The 21,593-nt window shown below is 33.2% G+C and overlaps 1 protein-coding gene and 2 long non-coding RNA genes across 3 annotated transcripts; all 3 read right to left on the bottom strand.

Moving 5' to 3' along the window:
• Positions 1–1,040: 1,040 nt before the first annotated feature.
• On the bottom strand, positions 1,041–2,153 carry LOC148156454 (uncharacterized). The gene is made up of 4 exons (XR_015764643.1): positions 1,881–2,153; positions 1,522–1,659; positions 1,314–1,413; positions 1,041–1,223 (listed from the first exon to the last, which is right to left on the bottom strand). It is a non-coding gene; the product is annotated as an uncharacterized LOC148156454 (long non-coding RNA).
• An 863-nt stretch (positions 2,154–3,016) lies between these two features.
• On the bottom strand, positions 3,017–7,090 carry LOC148156455 (uncharacterized). The gene is made up of 2 exons (XM_088010369.1): positions 6,216–7,090; positions 3,017–5,020 (listed from the first exon to the last, which is right to left on the bottom strand). The coding sequence occupies exons 1-2, from the start codon at positions 6,277–6,279 to the stop codon at positions 3,744–3,746; spliced, it is 1,341 nt and encodes a 446-aa protein (XP_087866495.1). The 5' UTR covers positions 6,280–7,090; the 3' UTR covers positions 3,017–3,743.
• A 980-nt stretch (positions 7,091–8,070) lies between these two features.
• LOC148156456 (uncharacterized) lies at positions 8,071–20,534 on the bottom strand. The gene is made up of 4 exons (XR_015764641.1): positions 9,797–20,534; positions 9,439–9,576; positions 9,225–9,330; positions 8,071–9,138 (listed from the first exon to the last, which is right to left on the bottom strand). It is a non-coding gene; the product is annotated as an uncharacterized LOC148156456 (long non-coding RNA).
• Between the last annotated feature and the right edge of the window lie 1,059 nt (positions 20,535–21,593).

A 21,593-nucleotide genomic window follows, 5' to 3' on the forward strand; every position in this document is an offset into this window, starting at 1 on the left:
GTGTAAAAAATACACCTTTATAAATACTCGTCTATTTAATACTCGTCCAACCTTAATGACTGCTGGAGGGAGATTTGAGTAATTAATCATCACCACCTTGATAAATACAGAAATTTTGTGTCTACTATAAACAATGATCCATGCAATGAAACTGAACACAAAATACAGGTGCTTTAAAACGAGGATCACATATGTATTTATTGTATGCTTTTGATAAAAGTACTGAATTTTCTTAAATTAGAATAATGCAAGCAACAGGAATGAGGCAGTTTGTCGCAGGAGGAGGGATAAAGCTGAGATGTAACTCCAGAACAAAAAGTTTAACATAATTAACTGAATCATGCAGGGAATCATGGAGCTTGTTTTAGTTTCTCTTTTGTTTTTCAGTTTCTCCTCAGTGCTGCTATTTCTGATAAATGTGGGAGAGGAGAGGGGGGAGCAGCCTGGGTATCCTGAGCATCCAGAGACTTTGGAGACTAAATTAAATAATATCAATATTATTGTTATATAACTCACCTTGCCCAGGTGAAAAAAAGTATACTTTAGTATACTAAATTATAACATACTTTAATATACTTTGATGTTCTTCAAATGTACTATTTTGGAACAACTAATTTTGTGCTTACTATTACTATTACCTTAGTAATATTAAATTACAACTAATTGTATATTTTACTATACGTACTTTTTTGGAACAACTTCAAGTTGTACTTAGTATACTTAAAGTATACTTTTTAAATTATTTCAGAGCTTTATTATTATATTTTGATATAGTTATATATTGAGTGTAATAATTCTGTCTCAGAATTATATTAATATATATTTAATATACTAATGTATTGTAATGTAATGTATTTAAATTACACTTAATTTTTATTTTTGATTTCTTGCTATTGATAAAAAACTACAATTTTAATTACTCATAATTCGTCTTTATTCCTACGTATCCATTTTGTACATGACATCATAACTACACTACAGTACTTACATTGTTTTAGGCTACAATTACATGGAAAGATTAATTACACAAGATTCCCAAGGTAATTCAAATATTTTGTTTTATTACCAACATTTTAAAATTGTCCAATTTTATGAACTTTAAATAAATTATCAGCTTACATATCAAAAGTAAACACATGGACATGAAAATTTAAGTGTGACGATAAAACATGAAAGTGAGGATCAACGACAGAACATTCCAGTTCACTGCACCTTACAGGAACCTACAAAAAAGAACAATAGAGAAATTAAACAAAGAAAGCATTTGTATTTAAAGAGAACAGAAAAATGGCAAATAAAAAAATAATACTTACAATTTTAAGTTGTGGACTCGCTGTGTATGTGACATCATCAGAAGTGATGATGATTGGGACCAGAAGCCTTGTGTGGAAAAACATTTCTGGGTGTCTTTGCCTGTTTATGTTAGAAGTAGAAAAAAATAGTCAGCAATGTCATAAAATCAGTTGATGATGACAATAACTACGAAGCTGTTTTAAGTGTGGACTAAAGGAGACAAACTACCTTAAAACCTTTCCATCCATGATCTGAACACACTGATCCTTGCAGGGTGGTGAGGGGGGCTGGTGGTGCCCATCTCCAGCAGTCATCAGATGAGAGGCAGGGTTCACCCTGGACAGGTCACCAGTCCATCACAGGGCCCTGAAAGCCAACAATGAATAAAATGTATGAAAGATAAATGTTAGATTAACCAGGGGGAAAAATTCTGTCCAGTTATTTTTAAATCAAATCATGTTTATGAAGCACTTAGTGTTGGTAACACACCAGTTTGTATAAAATAATTATTTATGAAACCAATGTAAGTTATATATATTTACTGCACTGTTTATAACTAAATGAAGATAATTAATAAGCAAACTTACCACCAGCTAGCAACACGTTAGCAGCCTTCGTCCCTCCGGGCTCCTTTTGTGACACACATTTCATTTCCATCGGTTGTTGTCCCGTTGTGTTGTCGTCTAACTAGGACTAGGACGTCACCAGCTTGAATTTACCAAAATTAGTAACTATTGTCAAGGCCCTCTCTGCTTTGAAGGCAATATTATGCGAGTAAAAATGGAGAATTTGAACAGCGTCTGTTATCTTCCCTGCGTTCAAGTTTTTTCTTCTCTTTGTGGCGTTTTTAAATAAATGAACGTGTGTAATACCGCCACCATCTGGTCTGGAGTGTGAACTGGAGCTAATGCCGTTGATTATGAGGTTTTACATCAAACATCTGAAAATGGATTGGGTACTTTCTTAGAAATTACATCATGATTATCATTTTTTTATTGAATGCGATTTAATAAATAGTAAAATATTATTAAGGCACTTCAAAATTAATACTTTTTAGGTACTTAAAAAGTATGCCTACATATTACATTAAACACACTTTAAAGGTGCCTAAAAGACATACTTCTGCATATGTATTAATTAGTTTTATTTTGTAATCAGGTTGCTGCGTGTTGCAGACTTCTGCCCAGGTCCCTCTTGAAAATGAGATATGGATCTCAAAGGGGTTCACCTGGTTAAATAAAGAAAATTAAGGCATACTTTATTAGCCTAAAATGTACACTGAGATGTAATTTAAAACATACTGAAATTAATAATCTAAAGTAGTGTCAAGTGAATTTTAAAAAATTATATTTTGAGCATATATTTTTAAATATACACAAAATATATTTTAAATATACTTGAGAAAGTGTAAATTTACACTTGGCCAAATATACATTTTGTTCACTTATTTTATATATTAAAAGTGTATTTTGGTACAATTATGTTTAAGTTTGTTTAAAGTTCTAATTTGGAAATTGGTACAAGTATACTTTTAGTATACTTCAGATATACTTATAGGTAGTACACTTAATATTTAGTATACTATAAATATTAAGTGTACTATTATTAAATATTAATATAAATTAATATAAATATTAATATTTAGACAGCTGCAGGAGAAAAGAGAAAAATACAACTAAACCAAAAAACACACTAAATTATTGACAATAATAATCAACCATGCTTTCTTACATTTTCCATAAACATATTTATTTATTTAGTCACAAAACTTTTACTTGGGTAGAGTTAAACTGGTTAATATAATCTGAAACAAATAACAGCATCAGTTACAAGGTCATCTTGTTTTGAAGAGAAACCTTTGAGATTTTTTTGTACGTAGATATATCAGAGTGCACAATCATTAATAAAAATGCACAATTAGTGAATAAAACCACATTGAATTTTTATTATAAGTGTATTAAGGTCAACAACACCCACACACTATTTCACTATACAGCATAGAATAATACAAATCAGTCCCTCAAGTCCAATCTTGTGAGAATGTTCTGGAAGGGAGTCCATGTCCGGTTAAACTCTGTTAGTGCATGAAATAGTCAGTGGGCTCCAAAGCCACTTCAGCTCTCAGCATCAGTCCTGGCTCTCCTCAGGGCTGTGTGCTGAGCCCTCTGCTGTTCATGTTGTACATAAACAGGATGTTAATAACAAACAGTTCATCAGTATTGTTTAGGTACAGAAAATGAAAGGAAAACAAAACAAAGCATCTCAGTTGGAAAATGTGTCATGGTTGCACATCTCCAAGAATCCAAATGTGAAGATCTAAATTATTACATTTAACAAATACAACAACTTTCAGCTTTATAGACATGAAACCCCTCCAGTCTTTCATTCTAGTGTTAAACCAAATCCACTGAATAGTGAACCTCAACATAGGAGATGTATGAAAAATATTTCTATGGTTTTTCACCTGTGTGACGCCTCATGTGGCGAGTTAAACTAACTTTGTGACGAAAACTTTCTCCACAGCTCCCACATGAAAACGGCTTTTCACCAGTGTGAATCATCATGTGCTGAGTTAAATCCCGTTTTTCCCTAAAACTATTTCCACAGCACCCACATGAAAACGGCTTTTCACCAGTGTGAATCATCATGTGCCGAGTTAACTCCTGTTTTTGACTAAAACTTTTTCCACAGCTCCCACATGAAAACGGCTTTTCACCAGTGTGAATCCTCATGTGCTGAGTTAAATGTTCTTTTCGACTAAAACGTTTTCCACAGCTCCCACATGAAAACGGCTTTTCACCAGTGTGAATCCTCATGTGCTGAGTTAACTCATGTTTTTGACTGAAACTTTTTCCACAGCTCCCACATGAAAACGGCTTTTCACCAGTGTGAATCCTCATGTGCTGAGTTAACTCATGTTTTTGACTGAAACTTTTTCCACAGCTCCCACATGAAAACGGCTTTTCACCAGTGTGAATCATCATGTGCTGAGTTAAATGTTGTTTTTGACTGAAACTTTTTCCACAGCTCCCACATGAAAACGGCTTTTCACCAGTGTGAATCATCATGTGCTGAGTTAAATTCGGTTTTCGACTAAAACTTTTTCCACAGCTCCCACATGAAAACGGCTTTTCACCAGTGTGAATCCTCATGTGCTGAGTTAACTCATGTTTTTGACTGAAACTTTTTCCACAGCTCCCACATGAAAACGGCTTTTCACCAGTGTGAATCATCATGTGCCGAGTTAAATGCTGTTTTTGACTGAAACTTTTTCCACAGCTCCCACATGAAAACGGCTTTTCACCAGTGTGAATCCTCATGTGCCGAGTTAACTCCTGTTTTTCACTGAAACCTTTTCCACACTTCACACATGAAATCAGGTTTTGAACTGTATGAGTTCTCATGTGAGCATCAAAAACAGATTTTAAAACGAAACGCTTTTTACAGATGACACATGAGAAAGGTTTTCTTTTTTCCTGATTTTGCTTCTCAGCTTCAGCAGCTTCCTTTAAGATGACTTGGTTCCTGTTTGGTTCTGATTCAGTTTGATGTGTTTGCTCACCAACAGGAACCAACATGCAGGTATCAGTCTCCTGATTTGATTCAATCTGTTCTTCACACTGACTGCAGGAAACTTCTGTCTCTTCCTGGTCTTGTTTTAATTGCAGAGGTTCTAACTCCTCCTGTTCCAGAGTGGATCTTCTCTCTTGGTTAAACTGCAGGGAACCTGGAGAAGAAAACAGAGAAAAAGAGTTATTGTTAACTTTACTGAAGTAAGTAGGAGAAATCTTTCATCGTTTAAAACAGAAATCAACAAAAAAAAAAATACTTGAAAATTCAAAAGCGTAGACAGAGAGACAGATCAGTCGTCACATCCAGCTGACATTTGGAGAATTCTCAAATGAATGGATTTAAAATATATATTTTATCGCAAAATTAATTGAGGTAGGGATTATTGTTGATATTTAACAGTAAATTGCATTTTGTCAAGATGTTATTTATTTGTATTAGTCTGTATTATATAAAAATGTTATTTTAGTCCACTTTCCATATTTGGGGTTTATTTACAAACATGAGTTTATTTGTAGGCTAATAGTTGTTTAGTTTTTGTTCCTTTGTTATTTACTTTTCTAAGTTATACAGGAAGAATTGTGGGTCCATTTTCCGTCACTATAGGGACTGGTATCGGACCAGCATGCACTGGGTTGGGCCTGTAGGTTTTGACCAGAGCAGCAGAGGAAACAATAAAAAGTAGTGATGATGAGATGAAGCTTCATGAAGCCCTGAGGAACTCCATCCAATCACTGGACTCATGAGTCGATGCACCGCGTTTAGGTGAGTTCTCCGTTTTATTTGCTTCATAAAATTTATCATGGATTAATCGACACACCACTAATGAAAAGTTTGACCACATTTGTTAAGCAAATCATAAAGTTTGACCTTTGTTATTTGCTTGTCAAACTGGAAAAAAATAAACAATAAAACAATCTTCAAGGTTTTTGGACATTAAACTTTTATCTACATATGAAGCATCACCTCAGTGTAGCGGTGGCTTCTTGATTGGACTTTTATAGAATATTTGGTTTGACAAACAATCGCCACTACGATTTATTTATTACACATTATAAAATTTTACAGCTACTAACAGCTCTATTAATATTTTATGTTGCTTGCTTTACTAACCTTGCACTGCATTGTTCACATTTCTCCAGTTTTCTGAAGTAAGTCTCAGTAGTACAAGGAGAGGCATAAAAAAGGTCATTTTCTCTCTACATAAATAAGCCATTGTCACAGCGTAATATTCATGTCTGCGTTCTAACATGTTAACAAAATATTTACACGGGAAAAGAACATTTACTAAAATGATCCTCATACAGAAAGCTGCAGACATTAACCTTCGTCCAAGCGCTGGTGTTTCCTACCTAATCGGTGTAAGATTATCCGGGGGGTCCGGGAGAAATCCAGCAGTCTGCGCTGATCATCCATCTCTTCCTCTGACTTGACGATGATTTCTTTAAACTCTGGAAGTTTCTTCAGCAGCAGTTAACAGGAGCTTTTTGATAAACTCGTTAAAACTGGACGGAAGATAGTCTTCAGAGAAACACTCAAACATTCAACACAACAGACCACGTGCAGTTCTCTTTGTCTTCTTCTTTGGGTTTTTAATGATTGTCGGTTTGTATGTTATTGCTTTACCGCCACCTTGTGGATCCTTCGATCATTACATGTAAAGAGTTCTCATACAGGGCCAGTTCTTTTTGAGAAGCGTAAAATCTTTGCATAGTAATAATAGTAGAGAGCTGCAGCGGAAAAGAGAAAAATACAACTAAAACAAATTATTATTATTGACAACAACCATAATTTCTAAAATAAAGATCAATGTATATTAGTAATGTATATTAAATGTAATTATTTTGTATTTATTCATAAAACTTTTCATTCAGGTGTGTTGAGCCAGAATCAAATCTAAAAGTTTCAAAACAACGACCCTTGAAGACAGGAGTTTGACAGTTTTAATGAGTTAATACTCATACATTTTATCAACAGTCTTCAACATGCACAGCAGAAAACTAAAAATGTGTTTTCCACTTAGTTTACCTCTGTCCATTTGGTCTCTGTCATGCAGGAGATGAAAATGTATTTCATCCAGCATGGCACCGTCACGATTATCCCGCGTGGCAGTAAGGAGTTAGTGCTCAGTGATGGAGCCTACTTTGGAGGTAAATACAGCAGAGTATTAAAACTCTATTCAGCTACTTATCAACTCTACGAGAGTCTTCATTATTCAGGTTATTGCTGCCCTTCTTCTATAAAATATCCCACAGAACCTTTGGTTGTATCTGCACTACATTTTCCAACAAATATTTACTATTTCTTCTTAATTTCTAATGGTAAATGTAATTTTTCATCATTGGCTTGATGTTATTTTGAAGAGAAAACTAAAAATTATTAAATATTTCACTCTGTAAAACCAATGAAGATAATGTTCAAGTTCTTCTTTCTATTTACGTATTTCTTCCTCCTTCTCCTTCAGTATTTGTTGTTTCTCGTCTTTGATTTTCCTCTCAGCCTCTTGGAACATCTCATTGGTGTAGCGACTTCCTCCATTCCTGTCAACAATGGTTCTGATCTTCTCCAGCAGCTCAGCAACCTGGTGTTTCTTATCTTCCAGCTTGTTGTTGAAGACTTGATACTGGCCATTACATCTAGACACCAGATCCTGCAGCTCTGGGCTTTCAGACAAGAACTCCGCAATGGTGATGTCTTCAAGGTCGTATCCACAAGTAAACAGAACCAAGCTGTTTCTCTCTGCTGCCTCTCCAAAGATTCCTTAAATCTTTTGCACTGATTTTAATTCTTCTTCTGTGAATCTGCGCACTGCAACAACCACCAGTAACTAAGTATCCCACAATGCATTGTGTGATACTTTGCTGGCCAATCCCTACTGTCATATAAACTAAGTGTCTCAACAGAATCAATTATTGCAACATATAAACACTAATGCAGTTATGTTGTGCAGTTTAAGTATTGCAAACCTAAAATAACTTGATACATTTGTTTAGCTTTACATAAACTAAATAACAGACGTTTTATGCAAATCAGGTATTTGGTTGAGAAGTTTCTGTGCTAAACAATATTCTTAAACTTAAGTGTTGCAATGATGTAAAGCTTTCAGTATTTCCCTCTGAAATGTAGTAGCAGTAGAAAGTAACATGTATTAAGGACGTACACAAGTCTTCCCCCAGGTTCATGATGTGAGACATCAAAAACGAGTCATCAGTTTAAAATCAAACTTTAATAAAATGCAAAAGACATCGATCAGAGATCAGACAGAAAAAATGCATATAAATATTCAATCAGATCTGATATACGTTCTGATTACACAGTTATAGATTTTAGCCACACTTTAAAACAGACTGTTCTGGAATATTACAGCTTCTCCTTCTCAAATAACTCATGATTTTGGTTACTTTTAACAGTTTTGGTTTTATGAATCATAATTACTAATAAGGAGTTACTTATCAGATTATGTAGCTCCAGGTGCAGAACCCTGAAGCCACATAATCTGTGTCTCCACTTTTCATGCTGTATTATAAAACTTTATGTACAGATTTATGTGGACCCAAGTAAAAATAAAATATAGATCAGCATATTAAATGTTAACATACTATAGCATACTTTGATTGATGTACTTAAACTGTACTATTTTGGAACAACTTTTTTGTGCTTAGTATACTTTAATAGTATTTAAAGAGTATTAAATTACAACTTATAGTATACTATATATACTTTTTTGGAACAACTTCAAGTTGTACTTAAAGTACATTTTTTAATTATATTTCACAGCTTTATTATATTTTGATGTAATTATTATATTTTGTGTAATAATTCTGTCATAGAATTATATTAAAAATATTTATCTAATATACTTCAAATATATTTTAAATATACTATTAATATATTAGTAATGTATTTAAATTACACTTAATTTTTATTTTGATTTCCTTCTATTGATAAAAAACTACAATTTTAATTATTCATAATTTGTCTTTATTCCTACCTTCCTAATTTGTACATGACATGCATAACTACACTACAGCACTTACATTATTTTAGGCTACAATTACATGGAAAGACAAGATGCCCAAGGCAATTCAAATATTTTGTTTTATTACCGACACTTTAAAATTGTCCAATTTTACTCACAATTTTATGAACTTTACATAAATTATAAGTTTACATATCAAAAGTAAACACATGAACATGAAAATTTAAGTGTGACAATAAAACATGAAAGTGAGGATCAACGACAAAACATTCCAGTTCACTGCACCTTACAGGAACCTACAAAAAAGAACAATAGAGCAATTAAACAGAGAAAGCATTTGTATTTAAAGAGAACAGAAAAATGGCAAATAAAAAAATAATACAGTTTTAAGTCGTTGTGGACTCGCTGTGTATGTGACATCATCAGAAGTGATGATGATTGGGACCCGAAGCCTTGTGTGGAAAAACATTTCTGGGTGTCTTTTTTGCCTGTTTATGTTAGAAGTAGAAAAAAATAGTCAGCAATGTCATAAAATCAGTTGATGATGGCAATAACTACGAAGCTGTTTTAAGTGTGAACTAAAGGAGACAAACTACCTTAAAACCTTTCCATCCATGATCTGAACACACTGATCCTTGCAGGGTGGTGAGGGGGGCTGGTGGTGCCCATCTCCAGCAGTCATCAGATGAGAGGCAGGGTTCACCCTGGACAGGTCACCAGTCCATCACAGGGCCCTGAAAGCCAACAACAAATAAAATGTATGAAAGATAAATGTTAGATTAACCAGGGGAAAAATTCTGTCCAGATATTTTTAAATCAAATCATGTTTATGAAGCGCTTAGTGTTGGTAACACACCAGTTTGTATAAAATAATTATTTATGAAACCAATGTAAGTTATATATCTTTACTGCACTGTTTATAACTAAATGAAGATAATTAATAAGCAAACTTACCACCAGCTAGCAACACGTTAGCAGCCTTCGTCCCTCCGGGCTCCTTTTGTGACACATTTCCATCGGTTGTTGTCCCGTTGTGTTGTCGTCTAACTAGGACTAGGACGTCACCAGCTTGAATTTACCAAAATTAGTAACTATTGTCAAGGCCCTCTCTGCTTTGAAGGCAATATTATGCGAGTAAAAATGGCGAATTTGAACAGCGTCTGTTATCTTCCCTGCGTTCAAGTTTTTTCTTCTTCTCCTTTTTGTTTTATGGCGGTTGGCAAACAACTTTCAGGTGCATTACCGCCACCTTCTGGACTGGAGTATGAACCAGATGTCTAATCCCTATAATCTCCCTATTAGACCTGTTTTTCTAAGAAACCTAAACACAGAATTAAAAACCACATCTCCAGATGATTTTTGTAGCAGATCTCTAATATTTAATTTAACTTTATTCCTATTTAACTCTTCTACTAATTCCTCTCTTTCTAGATTATATTTATTACAGTCCATAAAAATATGTATAACTGTTTCCAGCTTTCCACAAAAATCACATAACCCCGTACTATGTTTATTATTTTCAAAGTACTATTTAACCCTACGTGTCTTAATCTTAACCTAGATATAATATCTTCCTCTCGTTTATTCCTATTTTCTTTTCTACACTCCCCCACTTTTTTTTGAATATTATAATAAAACCTTGCTTTCTTTTCACCCTCCCATTGTTCCTGCCACTTCTTCTTGTAATATATTTTGCTTATACTCCTTATCTCATTTTTACTATACTTAGCTTCCAATTCAATTTCATTTCTCTTACTCGCACTCTTTGCGAATGTATCTCCTAATTCATTTCCAACTATTCCGGTATGAGCCGGAATCCAAATAAATTTAACAGTAGATCCATTTTTTCCCATCTTATGTATTGATTTATTTATATCTATCAGAATGTCTTGTCTTGCTTCCGACTCTTGTTCCATAATACTTATTAATGCACTACTTGAGTCAGAACAAATTAACACTTTCTTTTCGCTTAATTTTTCACTCCATTTTAACGCCATTGAAATAGCCAGTAACTCTCCTGTGTATACATTCAAACTATCCGTTAACCTTTTATTTTCCATAATGTTTAAATCTGGAATTATAAATGCTATTCCTACTCTATCATTTATCATTTTTGATGCATCTGTGTATATTTGTAAGTATTCTCCATATACCCTTCTTATGTATCTTTCCACCTCTCCTTCTACCGTTTGTCTTCCTTCTTCCAACAATGTTAAATCAACTTTCATCTCTTTTTGTATCCAAGGCGGGTTACATGAAAAATCCACCACCGGGCTAATTAAACATTGATTTAATCCTATTTCCTTTATTTCTTTATTTATTATCCACCCAAAACTATTTACATTTACATTCTTAACACTTTCTTGGCATGGTTGTAATATATTATTTATAGGATAATTTTTTTATGCCCTTTTACGTTTGCCCAAAACCCTACTCCTAATTGTTTCCTTCTTAACTCCAATGGCATTTCCCCCATTTCTACCTGTAGTGCTGACACTGGTGTCGTCTTCATTGCCCCACAGCAAATTCTTAACGCTTGATACTGTATTTTATCTATTTCTTTTAATAAGTTACTTGAGGCAGAATTATGTACCACACATCCGTAATCCATTACCGATCTAATAAGTCCAATATATAATGTTTTCAAAGTTTTCCTACCTGCTCCCCATTCTTTGCCTCTCAAACACTTCATGATATTTAATATTTTTTTACTTCTCTCTATTATTTTACTAATATGTATTTTCCATGTAAGCGTTTTATCGAACCATAAACCTAAATATTTGAATTTATCTACCCTTTCTACTTCCTTATCATACATTTTTAATTTTATATTAGCACCTACCTTCCTCTTAGTGAAGTTAACAAATTTAGACTTTGAACTTGAAATTCGAAATCCCCACTCTAGCGCCCAATCTTCTACTTTACCTAACGCTTCTTGCATTTTATAATTTATAAATTTTATATTTCTTCCCCGTTTCCAAATAAGACCATCATCCGCATATAAAGTCATTCCAAACTTACCTTCGATTTGACTAAAAATATCATTAATCATTATTATAAATAACATTGGACTTATGATACTACCTTGAGGAGTGCCATTTTCAGTTAAATATTTTGAACTTACTTCATTTCCTATTTTAACTCTTATACTTCTATCAGTTAAAAAATCTTTAATCCAATTATAAATTTTACCTCTTAACCCTATTTGTCTAATTTTAATCAGTAAACCTTCCTTCCATAACATGTCATATGCCTTCTCAATATCCAAGAACACTGCCATTAAAACCTCTTTATTCACCTGTGCTTTTCTGATTTCTTGTTCAAGCTGTACCATAGGATCTGTTGTACTTCTTCCTTTCCTGAAGCCATATTGATATGATTTTATTTTTTCTCTCGATTCTAAGAAGTACATTAATCTATTATTCACCATCCTCTCCATTACTTTCCCGACACAAGATGTTAAAGCTATTGGCCTGTAACTTTCAGTTAACTGAGGATCCTTACCTGGTTTACAGATAGGAATAATAATTGATTCTTTCCACTTATCTGGCAAAGTTCCTTCTTCCCATGTTTTATTATATAATTTTAGTAAAACTAATTTACTCCTTTCACTCAAGTTTTTAAGCATAACATAATTTATTTGGTCCTCCCCTGGTGTTGAATTTTTTGTATTCTTTAATGCTTTATTTAACTCTGTCATTGAAAACTTCATATTTATAGTATCATTATCAACCATTTCCTCATTTATCCTTTCATTATATTTTCTCATCGTTAACTCTCTTCCTTCTTTCTCTTCTTTACTAAGATTTTCGTTACTATGTACTTTAGCTAAAACTTTTACTAATAATTCTACCTTATCTTTATCTTCTATAATCATATTTCCATTATTTTTCAATATTGAAAAATTGTATTCCTTTGACTTTCCTGACATTTTCTTAATTGTATTCCATACTCTATCTAATGCTGTAGTTTTTCCTAATGATTCACAATATTTACTCCAATAAAACTTTTTCGCATTTCTAATCTTCCTCCTGACTTCTGCTTGTTTCCTCTTATAACTAATTAGGTTTTGGAAACTGACATCTTTTTTAAGTGTTTTAAAAGCCTTATTCCTTGCTTTAATTGCCTTTGTACATTCTATATTCCACCCAGGGACTATTCTTTTCTTTTTAATCCCTTTACCTTTTGGGATTGCTTCTTTTGCTACTTCAATAATACTCTTACTAACTTCTAAATTTAATTCGTTTATTGATTTATTTATATCTATATTTATCAATCTATTTTCACTTATATCTTTATATTTCCTCCAATCAGCATCTTTAAACCTCCATCTTCCTTGACTATTGACCTGTTCTTTTTCCGTATCTAACTCAACTTCAGTAAATATTGGATAGTGATCACTGCCTATTGTACTATTTTTATTTATTTTCCATTTACAACTATCTGCCATACCTTGCGATACTAGAGTGAGATCAATGGCAGATTCCTTACCACTAATCATATCCAACCGAGTTCCTTCCCCATTATTTAATACTACCAATTCTTTTTCCTCAATTATTTCTTCTAAAATTCCCCCATTATAATCATCTTTCTCACCCCATAAAGTGCTGTGTGCGTTAAAATCCCCACACCATATTAGCTTCTCTCCCCTGTGTTTAATTATATTTTCTATCTTTGCTTTATCTATTTTCTTACAAGGATTATAATAATTTATAATTACTATACTTCCATTTTTTGTCCACACTTTAATTCCATGAATCTCTAATTCCGTGTCCAATTGTATCTTAATAAATTTTATCTTTTCTTTTATACATATAGCACATCCTCCTCCATTTCCATTTCCTCTATCTCTTCTTATAGTTGAATACCCATTAATACTAAACTGTAATGTTTGTTTTAACCAAGTTTCTTGAATACAAATTACATCTGGTTTCTCCTTTAATCTATTAATAAAACCTTTAAACTCTTGACCATTAGCAATTAGACTTCTAGCATTCCATTGTAATATTAAAATTATATGACTATTTGATTTGCTTCATTTTCACCTGATCCCTCTCCTTGTCTGAGTTCCTCCTGAATTCTTTCCCATGATAAATCCGTGACATTAAAGAATCTTACTGCTGCTTTCACTATTATTTTAATTTTTTCAGTTTTAGTCCTCGCTTGTTCTGAACAATTTATAATGTAGGCTAAGAACGGGATCAGTTTTTCTAACGTGACATTATTTTGACCTTTATCTATCATCTTCTTTTCTACTTTTGCTCTTTGATTTACCCCTGCACGTTTCACCTCTTTTACTGCTTCTGCATATGACATTCTCTTCTGTTTTTAGTTTTTGAATTTCTGCTGCTTCTTTTCTCACCATACACCCTGCATATGCTGCAGTATGATCTCCTCCACAGTTGCAACATCTTATCGGCTTCTCTCCACACTCCCCATAGGAATGTTCTCCTCCACACCTACCACATCTTTGCTTCCCATTACATACTTTTGCTGTGTGTCCATATCTCTGACACTTGTAGCATCTCATCGGTGGAGGAATATAATTCCTAACACTGAAACTCAAATATCCAATCATTATTTTATCTGGTTTTTCTTTTCCTTTAAACTCTAATAGCACAGAAGTGCTATCCACTCTTTCTCCATTTCTAAAAGCCTGCAGTCGTCTGATATTTGTCACTTCTCCTCCTTTTATGATTTTCTTTAACTCATCCAAGTTTTCTCCTAATGGAATCCCTGATATTACCCCTTTTATTCCTCTCTCTTCTCCCATTATTTTCCTCTCCATTACTTCTCTTTTACAGATCGACTGTATTTTTAACGCTTTGTTCTTTTGTTCAGCATTTTTACAGATAATCAACAGGCTTCCATCTCTTAACACTTTAGCTAACTCCACATCTCCAATTACTTTCTTTAAACCAATAGATAGCGTGATTGGACTCACTCCTGTCAAATCCTGCCCAGGTCTGAATTTCAAAATTACCTTGAACTCCTCCATCATTACTTTCGTGTCTCGACGTTTTCCTCCTCATCTTCGAGAGATCTTTTTCCTGTATTTATCCCTTTCTTGCCCTTATCTTTTCCTCCTCCCCCTTTCTTATTTTCTACCACCGACCAACTTGTTTCCATTCCATCATCCTCTGAGCACCCTCCACTACTACTAGCCATCTTAGTCCACTCACAGTCCAGATTATGCCTTTAAACCGCTCTTCCACTTCTTAGCTTCTCGTGACCGAACCACGCTCCGTCAGAGTTGCTGCTTGTTCAAACACCGCGCCCTTGCTCCTCTTCCCGTCTTTTTCTGTCTCCCGCTACTCTCCTATCCCTTCCTGATCCTCAGCCAACCACGAACCAGAAAAGTTCTTCTTCTTCTTCTTGTTGTGTTTATTGGCGGTTGGCAACAAACTTACTAGTAGCATTACCGCCACTTACTGGTATGGAGTGTGGCTCGCGTTGGTCTAACGCTCTCTCTGTATATATATACCTATATATACTCATACATACACCCATCCACACATTAACTCTTATGTCTACTCTATCAAATTCTACTGAATATCTTAGTTTTCTTTAAGAATCTAATAACTATTTGTATATGTTTGCTCTCCATACTCTTCCTCAAAATATCTATTAAAATAAACTTTTCCTTAATACTTTCAAACTCTTTTTTCATACATCTTCTCTCTCTTTCGTATTTATCACATTCTAGAATAACATGTTCTACTGTTTCCCATTCTCCACAATACTCACATTTACCAGTTGCATGCTTTTGAATTTTAAAAAGTGAGTAGTTAAGTCCTGTATGCCCAAATCTTATCCTGGTTATCACTCTTTCCTCTTTTCTATTTCTTTTTCCCTTTCTTCTTTCTTCAACCTTCTTCTGAATTTTATAATACCATCTTCCTGTTATTTCTTCATCCCACCTTTTCTGCCACTTTTCCATCAGTTTTTCCTTGACCATACCCTTTCCTTCAGCTTTACTTGTTTTAACTTTAATGCTAATTGGATTTTGAATTGCCCCTTTTGCTATTTCATCTGCCCTCTCATTTCCTTCTATTCCAATATGTGCTGGAACCCATACAAAAGTAACTATCACACCCATATTTTTTATTCTATATAATGTGTGAAATATTTCTAATAAAATGTCCATTCTACTATCCGATTGCTTGTTTTTAATACTTAATAATGCAGATCTTGAATCTGAACAGATTATTGTTTTTAATGGTTTTATCTCTTCTACCCATTGTAAGGACAATAAAATTGCCATCATTTCTCCTGTGTATACTGATAATCCGTCTGTAATTCGTTTTCCTATACTTATATTGAATTCTGGTACTACAAACGCTATTCCTACTTTTCCAGTTATTTTTGATGCATCTGAATAGATTTGAATATACTGATAGTAATTGTTTAAATGTACCTGTACTGAACTACTATCAATGATGAAAGATTTATCCTGTTCCTTTTCCATGATTGTCATATCTACTGTTGCTTCTGGTAAAATCCATGGTGGTATTACTGATGTTGGTGTTGTATGACTAATTTCCAGACTATTCATGTTAAATTCTTTTATTTTGTTTTCAATTGTCCATCCAAGACTCCCCATTTCTTTTGTTTCTTTTTCCCAACATGGTTTTAAAATTTCCATAGCTGGATGATCTGAATTATTGCTTTGCAAATTTAACCAATAATTTAATTCCAGCCTTAATCTTCTTAATTCTAATGGCATTTCTCCCATCTCTACTTCCATTACTGCTCTTGGTGTGGTTTTAAATGCTCCAGAACACAATCTTAATGCTTGATGCTGTATTACATCTAATTTAGCCAAATGTACTTTTGCTGCTGAACCGTAAACAATACAACCAAAATCTATGTTAGCTCTTATCATACCTGTATAAACCTGTTTCAAAGATTGCCTATCTGCTCCCCAATCATTGCCAACCAAGCATCTCAAAATATTTAAAATTTTCTTACTTTTATCAACAACTTTCTGAATATGTACATTCCATTTTAGTTTATCATCAAACCATAATCCTAGAAACTTAATACATTTTACTTGCTCTAACTCTTGACTATATAATTTTAATTTTACTTCCCTGTTTATTTTTTTCCTAGTAAATACCATTACTTTTGTTTTTTCAACCGAAAACTTAAAACCCCATTGCCATGCCCATCTCTCTAGCTCATTAATAACATCTTGTAATTTTTTAACAATGAAATCTAAATTCTTCCCTCTTTTCCAAACCGCTCCATCATCCGCAAAGAGTGAACATCCCATTTCTTTATCAATACCTTTAAAAATATCATTTATCATAATAGAGAACAATAACGGACTTATTATACTCCCCTGTGGTGTACCATTCTCTACTCTATATACTCCTGATGTTACTTCACCGATTCTAACTTGAATTTTCCTATTTATTAAAAAGTCTCTAATCCATTGATATATCTTTCCTTTAATGCCCAACCTATATAATTTAATTAATAATCCCTCTACCCACATCATATTATACGCTTTTTCTATATCAAAAAATATTGCCACCACATTTTCTTTATTTACTTGTGCCTTTCTAATTTCATGCTCTAGACATAATGTTGGATCATTAGTACTCCTCCCTTTTCGAAATCCACTTTGATAATTTACTATATACCCCTTGCTATTTAAATAATATACTAGTCTATTGTTAATCATTTTTTCCATTATTTTACACAAATTTGATGTTAAAGCTATTGGTCTATAATTTTCTGGTATTGATTTATCTTTCCCTGGTTTTGCTATTGGTACTATAATTGATTCTTTCCATTCCATTGGTAATTTCCCCTCCTCCCAAATTTTATTATATAATTTCAATATTATCTCTTTAGATTTTTCACTGAGCTGACTATACCATATTTTATCTTTACCTGGTGCTGTATTTTTAAGTTTTGTAAATGTAGAGTTCAATTCAGCTTTTGTGAATTCAACATTTAACAAGTTATTTGCTTCTTCTTCATTCCGCAACACATCTTTATATTTGAGTTTTGTATTTTCTCTTCCTTTTCTACCCTCCTCACTAATATTGTCTGAACTGTGGATTTTACTGAATGCTCTTGCCAATATTTCTACTTTATCATCATCTTTAATTATATTTATATTATCTACTTTTAATATAGGATATTCAAATTCTCTTTTAATGCCATTCATTCTTCTAATCATTCTCCAAATTTTTTCTATTTTTGTTTCCTTCCCTATTGTGCTACAAAAATTTCTCCAGTATTCTCTTTTAGCATTCTTAATTATTCTCCTTACCATAGCTTGCTTTCTTTTATACTCAATTAAATTCTCATACTTTGAGTTACCTCTTAATACCTTAAATGCTTTGTTTCTTGCTTTTATTGCTTCTTTACATTCATTTGTCCACCATGGTACTATTTTCTTTGAATTTTTACAACCTACTTTCTTCATAGATTTATCTGCTGCTTCCAAGATTATCTCACAAATTTTTAAATTTATTTCATCTATATTCATTTCCATATCCACTTTTTCTAATTTTATTTGACTTAAAAATCTAAATTTAATCCAATCTGCTTTATTAAAATCCCATTTTTTACTGACCTTTCTACTTTTATTATTTATATTTAATCCTACTTTTATTGTAATGGGATAATGATCACTACCTATTGTTGTATTTTTATCAATGATCCATTCACAAATACTAGCTAACCCATTTGAGACTATTGTTAAATCAATAGCTGATTCCATCCCTGTTCTTATATTAAGTCTAGTTCCCCTCCCATCATTAATACATACAAGATTTTTACTTTCTATTAATTCTTCTATTATTTTCCCATTTTTATCATTACATTTACCCCATAATGTACTATTAGCATTAAAATCCCCACACCAAATTACATTTCCTTCCAAATATTCAGTTAATTCCTCCATTATTTCAATTGATAATAATTTACATGGATGGATTATAAAAATTTATTATTTTAACTTTACCACCTTGTTCCCAAATTTCAATTATTATATATTCAAGTTCTTTCCCTTTCCCTAAAACCTGATATTGTATCCCTTTTTTTACAAATATACCACATCCACCTCCTCCTCCTCCCTCCTGCCTATCTCTTCTTACACTACCATATCCGTTAATCACAAAATCTAACGTTTCTTTTAGCCATGTTTCCTGAATACAAATAATTTCTGGTTTTTCCTCAAGACTATCAATATATCCTTTAAGTTCCTGTCCGTTAGCAATCAAACTTCTTGCATTCCATTGTATTATTAACATGAATTATTTCCACCAGATGCTCCTGGCTTCCTGTCTACCTCCAATTTTTTGTTTATGCTCTCCCATGATCCCTCTTTAAACCCCAAAAACTTTTCCGCTCCCCTCACTATAATTTTAATCTTCTCCGTTTTATTCTTGGCTTGGTCAGTACAGTTGATGACATATGCCATGAATAATATTAGTTTTTCTACTGGTAACACAACCTTTTCCTCTGTCTGTATCTCACTTTGCAGTGGAATTTGCCTCGTTTTTTCAACCTCTCTTATTTTCAGTTCTTTCACATTTTTAACTGCCTCTGCATAGCTTATATTTTTGGTCATTTTAATCTGTGTGACTTCTTTTGCCTTCTTCCTGACTTCACATCCTCCAAATGTAACTCTATGATTCCCTCCACAGTTACAACATTTTTCTTGTACTTCTTCTTTACATTCTTCTAATTTGTGATCTTCTCCACATTTTGGACATCTCTGCTTTCCTTTGCAAACTGCTGCTATGTGTCCATATCTTTGACATTTAAAGCAACGAAGTGGTGGAGGGATATAAGGCCTGACCTGAAAACTGAGATAACCTATTTTGATGTTTAGTGGTAATTCTTTCTCTTCGAATTCCATGAGTATTGACAGACTCCCCACTCTTTCCCCGTTTATTGTTTTGGACAGTCTCTTTAAGTTACTCACTTTGGCACCAACTACACTTTTCTTGATTTTATCAAGATCTTCATCCAGAGGGATCCCATAAATCACTCCTCTAGTTTTTTTATTTTCTCCAATGATTCTTTTCTCCAACACATTCTTTTTACAAATATTCTCCACGTTTAGAGCCTTGTTCTTTTGGTCATCGTTTTTACAAACCACCAACAGATTCCCATCTCTCAACATCTTTACCATTTCAACTTCTCCAATTTTCTTTTATTTCTCTTGACACCACAATGGGGCTAATGTTATCTTGTCCTTCCTCATTTTTCAGTTTTAATATTATTTTAAATTCCTCTCGCACAACTTTTCTCCTAACTATCCTTTCTTCCTCTGAGCTACTTTCTTCCAGTTCTCGTTTACTTCCTTGACTTTCACCCATTCCCTTTCCTTCGTCTTTTTTGTTTCTTTCACGTCCTCTCCCTCTTCCTCTCCCCACTGGCGTCCACCCATCAAAATCCATATCTTCCTCATCTCCTATCTCCATTACCAACCGAACCATTCACATACCAGTTTATGCTCAATCCGCCTTTTACAATTTCAATTTGCAATTTGTTTTTCCGCGTTCTTCCTCCAGCCGTCTCCCTCCGACCTTGTCCCCCAAGTTTTTTCTTCTCTTTGTGGCGTTTTTTAAATAAATGAACGTGTGTAATACCGCCACCATCTGGTCTGGAGTGTGAACTGGAGCTAATGCCGTTGATTATAAGGTTTTACATCAAACATCTGAAAATGGATTGGGTACTTTCTTAGAAATTACATCATGATTATCATTTTTTATTGTATGCAATTTTAGTAAATAGTAAAATATTATTAAGGCACTTCAAAATTCATACTTTTTTGGTACTTAAAAAGTATGCCTACATATTACATTAAACACACTTTAAAGGTGCCTAAAAGACATACTTCTGCATATGTATTAATTAGTTTTATTTTGTAATCAGGTTGCTGCGTCTTGCAGACTTCTGCCCAGGTCCCTCTTGAAACTGAGATATGGATCTCAACGGGGTTCACCTGGTTAAATAAAGAAAATTGAGGCATACTTTATTAGCCTAAAATGTACACTGAGATGTAATTTAAAACATACTGAAATTAATAATCTAAAGTAGTGTTAAGTGAATTTTAAGAAATTATATTTTGAGCATATATTTTTAAATATACATAAAATATATTTTAAATATACTTGAGAATGTGTATATTTACACTTGGCCAAATATATATTTTGTTCACTTATTTAATACATTAAAAGTGTATTTTGGTACAATTATGTTTAAGTTTGTTTAAAGTTCTAATTTCTAAATTGGTACAAGTATACTTTTAGTATACTTCAGATATACTTATAGGTAGTACACTTAATATTTAGTATACTTAAAGTGTACTTTCACAAATTTAAGTATGTTTGAAATATACTAAAGTATACTTTTTTTCACCTGGGACTACAGAATGTTAAGTTTCATACTTGAATTTTTTGGCAATGTTGAGAGGTTTTATTTAGCCTCTTCAGAGCCTTCATGTGTTTTCAGTCTGTTAAAGATAGTATTACCAATGGTACAATTTGCACAATGCCTGTTTTGTTTTTTTTCTTGGAAAAAGTTGTTAAAAACAAGTTTTTGTCTAAATTAATGTGAATTCATGGTTCCTTTTTCCACATAATGTAATTGGTAGCGTTTATGATTAAAAAAATAATTATGTAATCGGTGATCGGCCCTCAAGGTTGATCGGAATCGGCAGGAAAAAACCTGATCGGCACATCTCTAGTCATAATAGAAGACAGCTGCAGCAGAAGAGAGA

The sequence above is a fragment of the Poecilia mexicana genome, unplaced genomic scaffold (genome assembly GCF_051168715.1).
Source record: "Poecilia mexicana isolate PSO_F unplaced genomic scaffold, ASM5116871v1 scaffold_11, whole genome shotgun sequence".
Classification (NCBI taxonomy): Eukaryota; Metazoa; Chordata; class Actinopteri; order Cyprinodontiformes; family Poeciliidae; genus Poecilia; species Poecilia mexicana.